This window comes from Camarhynchus parvulus, chromosome 2, assembly GCF_901933205.1.
Source record: "Camarhynchus parvulus chromosome 2, STF_HiC, whole genome shotgun sequence".
In the NCBI taxonomy this organism is placed as follows: Eukaryota; Metazoa; Chordata; class Aves; order Passeriformes; family Thraupidae; genus Camarhynchus; species Camarhynchus parvulus.
Window position 1 is genome coordinate 117,409,317 of NC_044572.1, and position 12,545 is coordinate 117,421,861.

At 44.9% G+C, this 12,545-nt stretch overlaps 1 protein-coding gene across 2 annotated transcripts; it reads right to left on the reverse strand.

Annotated features, from left to right (window-relative positions):
* Positions 1 to 465: 465 nt before the first annotated feature.
* On the reverse strand, positions 466 to 7,064 carry TCF24 (transcription factor 24). 2 transcript variants are annotated; one of them, XM_030943077.1, is made up of 5 exons: positions 6,933 to 7,064; positions 5,844 to 5,929; positions 4,873 to 4,960; positions 3,575 to 3,972; positions 466 to 1,398 (listed from the first exon to the last, which is right to left on the reverse strand). In XM_030943077.1, exons 4-5 carry the CDS (start codon positions 3,953 to 3,955, stop codon positions 1,285 to 1,287), a joined length of 495 nt encoding a protein of 164 aa, XP_030798937.1. In that variant the 5' UTR covers positions 3,956 to 3,972; positions 4,873 to 4,960; positions 5,844 to 5,929; positions 6,933 to 7,064; the 3' UTR covers positions 466 to 1,284. The 2 variants fall into 2 exon arrangements, with proteins under 2 accessions (XP_030798937.1, XP_030798936.1); XM_030943076.1 differs by having other exon boundaries at positions 4,873 to 4,964.
* Between the last annotated feature and the right edge of the window lie 5,481 nt (positions 7,065 to 12,545).

Here is a 12,545-nt window from a genome sequence, read left to right on the forward strand (position 1 = left end):
TAGCAGCCCTTTCTTTGAAGAAATTCTTCCTGATGTCCAGCTGACCCCCTGCTTCTTGGTTACACAGTCAGAATCTTTCAATGCCATTTAAAGGAATAAGCCTTTTAAAAACACTGAGGAATCTTTTAAATTTTTTTTCCTGTTCTTGAATACTGTCCTTTCCAGGTATATTATCTTGTTAAAAGCTCAGAATGCTGCAGGGGCAGTTGAGAGCTTCAGATTTTACCATACTGTTTTTATGAAAGTTGTTCTGGCTAATAATTTTGTTTTTCTAAATACAATTTTTAAATTTAAACCATGAAGCTTTCAGAAAGAAGACAGCATCTATAAATTTAGAATATTATCATGTACAATGAGAAACTGATAACAGATTTTGCAACTCAAAGTATATAATATTCACTGAATAATATTTAATAGAACATTTACCTCAGCAATAACAAACCATATGAGAAGTACAGTGTTTTACAGAACAGATATAACAGATGACATTTGTGCATGTACTTTCACCTTTTTTCTTGCCTAAATACCGATGTTTAAGTGAACAAGCCAACACTTTGGGTTCACCTGCTCCAACATGTGAACCCCTTAAAAGAAATGAGCCGTGGTGTGGTGAGCAGGCAGGTGGCTGTGCCGGGGGAGCAAGCACAGCCTGAGCCCTGTGTAACATGCAGCACAGTCCTGGGGTGGGTACAAGCAGTGCCCAAATTGCAGCACTCTGAGCAGGAGGGACAGGTCTCTCAGCACATTTTTACTCCATGAACATGCATCCATACTCCCAGCAATAGCTACAAACGTGTAGGACTCTCCGATGGCTGGAGCCCTGACCTGACAGCTGCCGTCAGGGGATTTCTGCCATCGGCTTTAAGCAGTGGAGAAAGTCTGTGTGGGATTACAGTTGCTATTTTTAGCCTTGCCCTTCTCTTTTCACCCGAGCCTGTTTTGCCCTGTACTTGGCCATTAGCACGTAACTCCTCCTCTCTTTTCTCACAGCGCTTGTCCTAGAGAGGACAAGGATACTTGACTCTGCTGGCAGCTCTTTGCTGCTGCTGCTCGGATTGGTGCTGCTGGAGTCACCACCGGCTCCCCCTCATTCAAATCCAGCAGTGACAGAAACCAATGATGTGTCACGTCAACTTAATGAGGTATTAATTACATTTAAGAATCAATTCCTTCTCCTCTACAAACAGCATTTCAGGAATTACAGTTTGTCTGTAGATACAGTTTTTTTAACTTAAATATATATTTATATAAGGTGTAATAAATAACCATTTTTTTCAAGGGAGGTTAGATCTGTGAAGATGTTGATGTTTCCCCATGGTTTGCGCTGTCTCCTTGTGCCGAGTGAGTCAGAAACTGTCCCGTGGCTCCAATGTACAGCCTGGAACGCATGGGCCACTTCTGCAAGAGAGGAGACAAGCACAGCACTGAGACACCCGGGATCTCTGCACTCCAACTGCAGTTCTCAGCGGAGATTTGATGGAATCACAGTACAAGGAAATAGGAAACTCTTGCTATCACCAAACAGTTCCTGTTTTGTCATTCGATGGAAAAATGTTTGGAGCTTGTTTGGAGCTCAGCCTGGGTATTTGCTTTGGTAATTAATTGTGAGGCACAACTCCCAACCCTGCCTTGCCAGTCAGCCAAGCTCAGTTTGTGTCATAGATGTTCTGTTAGTAGAATAAAACAAAGAATTCCTTCTCAAGGCATCAGGGATGCTACAGGGATCCACCTGCACCTGCAGAGATTGCAGCCCCATGTGCACACCCATCCCTGCTGGCTGGGCCCGAGAACACCACAGGGGCTGCTGCTGAAGGCTGTAAGCCTAAGGAAATTTAATGTAATTGCACCTTGGCAGTCTTCAGCACTCTCAGCATCTTGTTCTTATCAGAGGTGGATGCTTGAAGAGACAACTTGGATGCAAAAATACCTAAAATGCAGCCAGCGCGTTGTTCCAAAAGAATGCAGTTTTTTAAAGACTCTTTTGGGTACAGACTGGCATCTTTCCTGTGGGTAAAGGGCACTTAATACTGCAGATAAATCTCAGCTCTTCTGTTCAAAGACCTAAAGCAGCGGCATATTCTGACTTAGAAAGACTGTGTGATCTCATTCAGCAATTTCATTTCAAGTGTGATGTTAAGAGTTTGTCACCAATAAACCATCCAAGTTCAAAGTTACTAACCACATTTTTTCATTCAGTGTACACACAACTGTACTTGAATATTTAACTTTCCTCACTATTTGCATTTACTATGCTTAATCTATCAGCTTAGTTAAAGACTTTAAAGGTTGTCTCATATCCTGCGTTTTGGGGTTTTTGAAGCACATACTAGCATTTGACTGTGACACATTCATCAAATATATTCATAAAAAAATAATTGCTTTAGTGAATCCAGTATTACTCTCTTCCAGTAGCCTGGGAAATAGGCATCTGGATCATTTAACTGCTGTAATAACTATTCAAAAGTATTTTTCTGCCAGTAGTAATTGGCAGCTGGATAAAAAGTACCATGAGAGACCTGCGTCCTTTCACTCTGACTGAGGAAACTAACAGAAGCTGTTTTGAACTTATTTTGAAATACATGTATTTTTTTACTTAAATTATAGCCATCTTCAAATTGATATAGAGGTTTTGCTTTCTTTATGAGTCTGCTAATCATTTAAATGGCCTCAGAAGCCTACGTTCACATCATACTGTAAAATATAGCAACCAACATTGTGAACAAGGAACTCTCTGTGAATTAGGCACTTTTTAGAAATTAGAGATTACTTCACAAATTAATCTTAATTAAATCATTCTGAATTCAGACGCTTAAAAAGAAAAGCAAACACCCCAGTGCTCTAACTCACTCCCTGTGAGCAGAGCCAAAGAAAACACCCTGCAGCAGTGTCTGAGCCCCATCAGCCAGTGAGTGCTGCATTTGGAAACAGTTTCCAGCCCGCTCCTCTCCAAGAGCAGTTCCCCTTTCCCATCCCTTCTGCATCGCTGTGATTTTTTTCTGACAAAGGGAAGAGCATATACCAACCAGAGAAATGCTTCAGTAGAGCACTTTCATGGAGTAATTAACACGTGGCTGGTAATTAACGCTGCTGTCGGCACTGTGCTGCTGGGGCAGCAGAACCAAGGCAGGCCCAGCCATGGCTGGGTCACCACTGTGGGACAGTGTCACCTCACCTCATACACCCCTCACAGCTGTGGGACAGTGTTGGGACAATGTCACCTCACCACATACACCCCTCACAGCAGGATCCACTGGGTCCGTCAGGATCGCCAAGGTTTTCACACAGGGACCAGGAAGATGCAAGGACTCCAGTGGTGATGACCTTCACTTCCAAAAACCAGGTTTGGATCTACACGAGATTTGATATTTTGGTGCAAAGTTCCTGAAGCTGGAGGAACAGAGCTCCAAGATATTTCCATCAAACCCCAAAGACCTGGACACAGCAGTTAGTCCAGGCAGAACTTCCACGTAACACCATGGATGTATTTCCATGTAATACGTCATTTCAATGATGTGTCTGTGGCCAGTGTACTCACTCACTGACACAAGGTGGTGGCTGCCCCTCAGCTCCCTACCTTGACAGGGTGCAGGTACCCATTCCCGCGCAGGGTGCCCGGGCCCTCTCCCGGTGTCTCCTCCTCATCCTGCAGGCTGCGGGTGAGGTGCGCGATGTAGGTGGTGGCCAGGAGGAGCACATCCAGCTTGGAGAGCTTGGTGTCGGGCGGCACTGAGGGCAGGGTTTTCTGCAGCTGGAGGAAGGCGTGCCGCAGGGTCTGCACCCGGCTGCGCTCCCGGGCCGCGTTGGCGGCGGCGGGGCGGCCCGGGGCGGGAGCGGGCCCGGCCCGCGGCCCGGCCGCCAGCGGCGGGCAGCAAGTGCTGCTGCCGGCAGAGGAATCGGGCTCTGCCCCCGGGCTGGAGATCTCCTCGCTGCTCTCTGCTAAGTGTCCACAGTCCATCCCCGGCAGGGAGGGTCCTGCAAGCAACAAGAGCATCTCCAAAGTAAGATGCTGCGGTGAGCTGGAGCCAGCACGTTCTGAAAATAAGGATGGTCAGAAAGGCAGGCACTGCCTGTGCTAGGAAAAGCTGGAATGCAGCTCTGTGAGCCGCTTTTCTACACGCTGCTTGCGAATTCAGCATCACACAGGGGTACAGAACAGAAGTTGAAATCCTCACAACGATCAGTATTTGATTTTTTTGGCAGTATTACACAGAAAAACTTTTTTGAGTCACTCATAGCCCAGAGATGACTTCTGAGAAAACCCAACAGGCACCACCCAGAGGCACTGCCACAGTGGTTTCCATTTATAATGAATTAAAAGTCAGGCTAGAGGCAATTTTTAAAACTCTATGATTTGGGATGTGGAATTGTTAGTATATTTTCTATTTTCAGTGCAATAGTTTTATGAACAGTCTTATAGGTGATCAGTGCTCCATGGACTATGGAAAGAAAAATATAATTTTCAAATGCATCAGTAAGTGAAGACAGAGCATGGACTCAGTTTTTGAAAGGCAAAATTTGGCCCATAATTTTAAAGGATCAGGAACTGACTTCTCCTGTCCTCCCACCCCTAACCTTACTAAAGAAATTGCATGCTTATCCTTTCTTATCTACATTTTCAAACTTCAAAAGAATTTTGTAAGATGTATTTTGGCCATTGGGGGGGGCAAAATAACCTTTTGAAAACATAAAAAAAATTATGTGAAGAAAAGCTGAAAACAGTGACCTTAAAGTGTTTTCTCAGTTTTTTGTGAGGCTGGTCAGTCAGCTCTGCCTGCAATACAACTCACAGTCCTTTAATTCATTCAGTTCCACAGAAAAATGCAATTCAATCAATATTCCCCAAAGTGCAGCACTTCTTAGCTGGAATAATACCTGATCCTGTTGTCCTCAGCCAAGCAGCCCTCGTGGGTGTCCCAGATCCTGGTTTTCACGTGTTAGGAGTATCTGTTCCTGTGACAGCCTGGCTAGACAAGGGCAGAAACAGGTTATTAAACCTTTTAATTTCATCCAAATACCGTGTAATTAAAAGTTTAAATAACATCGATGCATATAAATGACTGAATATATACATTTACAAGAATTAGCTCTTGATTTTGTAGAGCATTTCAAGCACACACTGAGGTCAAAGATTTCTATGAAAGACAAGGAAAGGTTTCTAAATAAATATTTTTGCAATGCTATAATTTGATGGTATTTAGAATATGATTTTTTTATTGTTATTACTTTGGGTAATTAATTGTGATTAATTTGCTATTGATGTGACTCACAGAGTATTATCATGTAATGATCTCTTCAGTAGCAGTACAGTTTAGACTGAAATTATTTGTGCAATATTCTATGCACATTATAACTCTAAACCAAAGGGAAAAAAACCTCAATATTCTTTTTATTGTGGCATTTATGATCAGTATAAAATAAATCTTACTTTAAGCCTCCATGAGCTCATCTTGAGTGAGGGCTGAAAAATGGTCTTTTTTACATTGGCTATTGTTTCTAACTTTAAAAAAAAGTCATTATATGCTTTTTCGTTGGTGTTTGTGTTAAGGCATAGTCAGATCTGGATGCATTTTAGTTTAAAAAAAATCATCATTGTGGAAATGGACATCAAGACATTCATTTAAGATAATTACAGTGATCTTCACTGGCACTAAGAAAAAGAATCTAACAATTTAGGTTTAACAGGAGGAGAGGGACAGACTGGGTTAGCAAAAATACCTGCACCTCTACTGAAATACAGGGCTAGGGCTGGTTTACACACACTTTGATTTTGCTGTGCTGGTGTATAACCACATTTAGAACTGAAATTACTTTGAGTGACATACAGTACATAGTAATGCACGTACCTAAAAACCTCATCTCCTTGGGTGCCCTTAGAAATAGGAGTTTCTGGTTTAGGAGCTTCACATCTATATGAAATAAAATCCTGGGCCTGTGGAAAAAAAGTACAAACTTTCAGCTGTGGAAATGAGAGATTTCACTCTGAATTAAATTCCTCTGCTGTCAGACTTCCCATCAAACACAAACAGCAAATGGCCTGGGAAAATCTGTTACACCAAACAAAGGATCTGCTGTAGGTATGTACATATGTGTAGCCAAATCATGGTGGTTCCTGGATCCACAGCCAGGATCACTTCTGATGCACACTGGGACTGAGCAGCATCACTCTTCTCCCCGGAGTAATCAGGACATCCATTCCAGGTGCTTCAAACTCAGGCATTGCCAAAACCTCATGGTCCAAAAAATGCCGCTAAAAATTAAAGTAAATGAAAAGCCTCTGGGCAACAGTCATTTTCCCTTTTAAATTTTACAAGAAAAAGTTTGGTTTTAAAATAATCGCAGTAATTTTTGCAAGCACCCACTTGCCACCTGGTATGCTGAGAGAGTTGAGGACAAGGCTATGAAAGTAAGTTAAAGTATTTATGTTGCTTCTAAAGCACTTCTAGTGCAGTATTTCTAATGCATGCAGATGCATTTATGTTTTTACATGACACCACAAAGACATGATTGGTTTGACATCTTTTACCAAAAAAACCCCAGCACAACATTTATTTTAGTCTTATATTCTGTGTGAATGAAATGGTGATGAAGGCAACCTGCCCACACAGACAAGGAAAAGATGGAAAACGCCAGAGCAGAGCGCACAAACTGAAAACAAACAGGTGGAAACCTTAGATAAACTTTTCCGTTGCTCCTTAGGGTGCAAAACACGGTGAATCTGAATTATTTTGCATCGCTTTTAAAAAGGTCTTGCCCTGCGTGTAACTCCGGGAAAGAGTACCGAAAGCCCTTTCTCCGGAGCAGAGAAATAGGAACTTGCCTGTCGCTGTGCGGGGGCAGCACCGGCGCTCACGGCCCCGCCGGCTGCTGCGTCCCGGTCCCGCATCCCGGCTGCCCGGCAGGACCCCGCGGTGCCCGCCTGGGGATGAACTTACCGCTCCCACCCGCTGCCGAGGTTCCGGCGCCTTCGTCCCGTCCCGTCCCGTCCGGCCGCGGTGTTTTTAAGCCGTCGCGACCGGTGGGTGCGGCGGGGCTGTGTCGCACCTGGTCTCCGGGCTCCCCCCTCCAGCCTGGGCGACAGCGACCGCCCCTTCCCGGGCGGGTGGGTCATCAATCACGGAGCTGTCGGGGCGGCATCGCCTCCCGCTCCCCTCGACCCTCGCCCTCCACCGCGCCCGGCCCCGGCTCCGTGCGGGTCCTGCCGCCCCGCGCCGCCGCTCGCCCCGCTCGCGCTGTTTTTCTTAGGATAAAGTAACGGTTTTGCTGGAGGAGAGAAATTTAATCGCTGGGCTGGGAGCTCAGGCGATGCCCTGTTAAAAGCGAGCCCTTTCTCTTCGCTCCGCCGCCGCATCTCCGGCTCGCGGATGTTCCCGGGCGGAGCGGGTTCCCCCGGGCGAGGCTCCGTCCGCAGCCGCGGGGGCAGCGGGTCGTGGCTGCCCGGGGACCGCTCCGGGCACCGACCCACACGGGATGGAAACACGAACGGGATGGAGGAGGCGAGCCCGGGCGGGCAGAGAGAGTGGATTTAACCGGGAATGGGGAGCGATTAAAAATCAGTAACGCTAATGAGAAGGGACAGTCAAAATAAATACCGGGGTATGGAATTAGCCCAGAATAACATTTTGAACGAAGTCCGATTGTGCGATAAGAGAGACACAATAAATCAAGCCTCGGGAGCAGTGGAAAAACAAAGTCTGAGCGATTCGTTACCGGGTTTGCAGCCAAGAAAATTAAGGGCTTAAAGTTTAGCGATAACTGGAAGTCCCGGGAAGGTAGGAGCCCAGTGAGGACCCGGCGGGGCGGGAGCGGCGCAGAGGGAGCCGGACACCTGCCTTCAGCCCCGGCCCGGCCCGGCCCGGCCCGGCAGCCCCCGCACAGCTCCCGCCGCAGCCGCCCGCGCGTCCCAGCCAAACTCCCCGGCCCGAGAATTCCACCAGCGCCGCGCTGGGGGAACGGGCGGGGGCTGCCCGCGGGCGGGACCCTGCCCCGCCCGGCCCCGCCGCGATTTCTGCCCGCTGGCTGACATCCATAGCCCTGAGGAGCTGCCTCCGCTGGTCGGAGAGGGCTGGATGGCAAGGAATGCGGTCGGTTCTGAATTTAAGCACTAAATTCTAAGTGAAGTACTTAAATTCATCTGTAAATCTAAGTACTGAAACTGTGCCTCAACGTTTACCTTTGCCTGGTGCTGGCAGCCTCGGTGGGGATTTCCCTTCAGATATGAGGAGCTAGTCTGACAAAAGCTACTCTTGTCAGTATGTACAGGGGCACGATGATGGACTTCACTGGCACCACAGATCATCCTTTGGCCTCCAGGATGCAAAGGAATGAAGACATTGCTTCTCCGGAGGACAGTGGAGGAGCCTCCAAGCAGCCCTGATAAGCCATGGGGTTTTTTGGCCCCAAGGTTTCCAGGGCTGCCTCCAGCCCAAGTGAGCATTGCTGAATCCTTTCTGCAGTCAAAACCTCTTAAAAAATGCACTCGACAGACATCCCTCTGCTCAATCAGCCTCTGGGGGTCAAACAAGCAGTTCTTGAACGTATCCTTAAGCTTGCACTGAAAACACTCTGACTCTGTGGTGTGATGTGGAAGAACTGATCCCAGACTTCCTGGGGAGCAGGGAGATTTGCCTTCCAGCCTCAGTTCCACTGGGGCTCCTTTGTCATCTTGTAAGTGCCAGGCACGCACTGACTGAGACCAGCACACTACTCTGGGGATCAGCTCTCCCACACCCCAAGGAGGTTTCTAGGTCTGCTGCCCACCTAAGAAATGCCTACTCAAGGGGGACTTCTTCTCACTAGGCCATGGGATGCTCAATTATGTCACTGACAGAGAACTTAACAGCAGGTGTCCCAACACCCTGAGACATCCCAGCCACCCTAAATTAGCAGATTGTGAGTGCTGTGCTCTTCTCTGCTCTGATTGGATTAATGACACAGTATTTTTTTGAGTTTCCCACTGTACACAGAGTTCTGCCTCAGTGCAGGAAATCCACTGGAAGGCATTGGAAGAGAAGTGGTGGTGGAACACTCATTACCATCTTTAGACAGCACCAAATCCACCTTAGTGCGGAGTGTTATTAGGGAGATTGCAAGTAAGACATTGAGCAGTGCTTGAAGACACCACTCTGGCTGCTAGCCTTGTTACCAAAAAAGGGGTGCTTTAAAAACATTTTAAAAACCCAAAGAGATAGAAATGTAGAAATAGTTGTTCTTTGCTCCATGACTTTCTCCCATCAGATGACACCTCCTCTGTTATAAGCACAAAGACATCCAGTGATTATTTTCTTGTATCAACCCACTCTTTAAATCTAAAGCTGTAACAAATGGCTGCAGCTGTTTCTTCTTCTTCTTTCCCAGACAAATGACAGAGAATTACTTCTCCTGCCTTACCTTCCACAGCATATCTCAAATCTGAAACTGCCAGAGTCACAGATTTCCAGTGTGATTTAGGTAAGAAGTTCTACCACAGACAGAACGATGTTTTTCCAGGTACACTCTGCTCCCTTTATGTCAAATTAGTTTCTGGTTTTATGGCTACAATTCAGCACAAACATTCAGGGTATTTCCTTCCAATTTGTTAATTTTCTCCCATTCCCATTTCTGTATAAGGATTTCTCAAGTGTGCTTGCCTGCTGGTATGGTGCAGCAGCTATTGGTGCTTCTGACAGAAACTAAGAGAAGCATTGCTTGTCTGAGTAAAACAGCTCCGGCAGGAAGCCACACACAGGTTGTATCTGGTCAGGTCCCACAGATTCCAGCTGTAGCCTGGGAGCAAATCAAAGGCAGGACACAGCCACAGGAGAATAAAAATAAGTTGCAGTTCACAACTTTGACTTCTTGGGGAAATCTCAGCTTAATGGATTCCAAATCCAAACAAATATTTTGAAGATTTCCAATTAAATACTTCCCCCGCCTTGTTTCAAATGCCATGTTGATAATGTACTGTAGAACCATAGCATATTCCACAGTTCTGTTAAATATGCCATATTACAGTGTGTCAATACACTTCTTATAGCATTTTCTCAATAGTAATTACTTTAAAAATATATTTAAAATATGTAGTATCAGAAGGGGTCCATTGGTGTGTGTGTGTGTGTGTGTACTTAAGTGTTAGACCAGGGTATTGAGACTTTCTTAGGGCTTTGCTATGTGTATTTTGACTTGAGTTGCTTGGCTGTGGGATTCTCTCTGTGAAACCCCATGGCACATGTTGCATTGGGAGTAATTAATTCAGGTCTTCAATGTTTTATTTATCATACAAGAAGTTAAAATCTTTAATCCAGAAATACTCAGAACCTATGAAAAGTATGCAATGCTCCAGGTGGCTTACACAGCATAACCCACATTAACAAATAGTCACAAACCATTAAATAGTTTTAAATGGGTGTGTTTAAGGCAGAGGGAAGTGTAAGATGCAAAGGTAACACCATGATATAGAGATCAGGCAGTGACTTCCTCATGTGCTGCTTTGAGTCAGCAATCAGTAGCTGACACTGTGAACGTGCTCATCAACACTATTGACATTCTTCTTTGGAAATTGCTTAAAGAATCAACTTTTTTAATGTATGCTTTTCTGTCCTTCTCAACCTGAATATCACAGCTAGAACAAGAAGTATCATGCTTGGTTAGTACTGATTTCAGTAAGGGACTAACAGCTACACATCTGAGCTTTATTTTGTGTTTGGAATGTTCTAATTTTGTAGGCAAATGACTCACCAGCCTTATATGCTGCTTTGGGCTGGAGTAGAGTTAATTTTCTTCACAGTGGCTGGTATGGGGCTGTATTTTGGATTAGTACTGAACAGAGGGTTGATAATCTAGAGATGTTTTTGTTATTGCTGAGCAGGGCTAACACAGAGATGAGGCCTTTTCTGCTTTTCATACTGCCATGCTGGTGAAGAGACTGGGGACATGGGAACTGACAATGTGGCAGTTGGGACAGGTGACCCCAACTGACCAAAGGAATATTCCATTCCATATGGCATCATGTTCAGTATCTGAACTAGGGGAAGAACAGGAAGCAGGGGGATGTTTGGATGTTTGGTGTTTGCCTTCCCAAGTATAGCATGTGATGAGTCCCTGGTTTCCTGGCAATGGCTGAACACCTGCCTGCCCATGGGAAGTGGTGACTAAATTCCTTGGTTTGCTCTGCTTACATGTGTGGCTTTTGCTTTCCCTATTAAACTGTCCTTATATCAACCCATGAGTTTTTCAGGTTCTACCCTTCCTATTCTTTTCCCAATCCCAATGGGGGAGTGAGTGAGTGGCTGTGTGGGGCTTGGCTGCTGGCTGGGGTTAAACCACGACACTTTAACAGAAACACTGGCACCTCAGAGTTACAGTACTACTCATTTACTGTCTTAGCTTTGGAAATCTTTTTCTTTATAATGAAGATCTTGTTATTCAAGGGGAGAATGCATGCATATTTTAATAATCTCTACCAAATTATCTTTATAAATGTTCACAAAATACTCAAAACATTCCATGCAAAAAGACAGATCCTGATTTCCTTATTCAGGATAAATTCCTTTCTTATTTCAGAGAGGGCTGTAAGCACAAGAGCTGCCATTCCCACAGAGAAACTGCATTAGGAAAGGTCTTTTCCCAGAGGCAACTTGTAATCTGGGCTTTCCTTTCCTTACCTGTAGGATTGGAATTTTCCTGTATCAGAAGTCTCAAGCATTTATTTAATTATTCAAACTAGTGCAAAGCAGCCAAACAAGCAGAATTTGAAGTTAAATTAATGAACGATACTCCAAATCAGTATTCAGCACAGACATCATTAATCTTCTCGTGCCTCCTCTGCTAAGTGCTCCAAAATATTCACAAGAACTTGGAAAAATCCAAATGATGTAAATTAGTTTTTAGGATTACAGATCTTCTCAAAAATCATGTGCTAATAGCTTTTTTTTCTGCTTGAAAGGAGGTTGTAGACAGGTGGGGGCTGTTTTTTTCTCTGAAGTAACAAGTAACAGGACAAGAGGAAATGGCCTGAAGTTGCACCAGGGAGGGTTTAGGGCTGTTGAGAAAAAATTCTTTTTGGAAGGGTGGTCAAGCATTGGAGCAGGCTGTCCAGGGAAATGGTGGAATTACCATCCCTGGAAATGTTAAAAAAGGTGTAGATGTGTGGTTTGGTGTTCACCACACCATGGTTTAGTGGTGAATATGGCAGTTTTAGGTTTACAGTTGGACTGCATGATCTTAGAGGTCTTTTTCAACCTTAATGACTCCATGACTCTGCTGTGAACACGTCTCTGCACAACTGCTGAGTACCATGTAGGGAAAGAAGCATCTGCCAGGTAAGACTGGCTAAAACCAGTTCATCTCTTGAGGAAGCTTAAGAATTAGGCAACCAGTTTAACCTAGCATGTGCTGATGTTTTTGTATGTTTTTGAGACAAAGCATTGCTTCTAAATAAATAGGCAGTCCCCTTATTTTTCCCAATGTTCTTAGAAAGCAATATTAAGTTCAACATACTTAATTTTGTCTGGTTTTGAGATTAAAAAGACACAGGCAACATATCCAAAGGGACACCAGTATCTTTCTTT

Coding starts and splice junctions, on each gene's coding strand:
- TCF24 (XM_030943077.1), bottom strand. CDS start 3,955: ATGGACTGTGGACACTTAGCAGAGAGCAGCGAGGAGATCTCCAGCCCG. Junction 1,399..3,574: donor GGTACCTGCACCCTGTCAAG/GTAGGGAGCTGA, acceptor CCTCTCTTGCAG/AAGTGGCCCATGCGTTCCAG.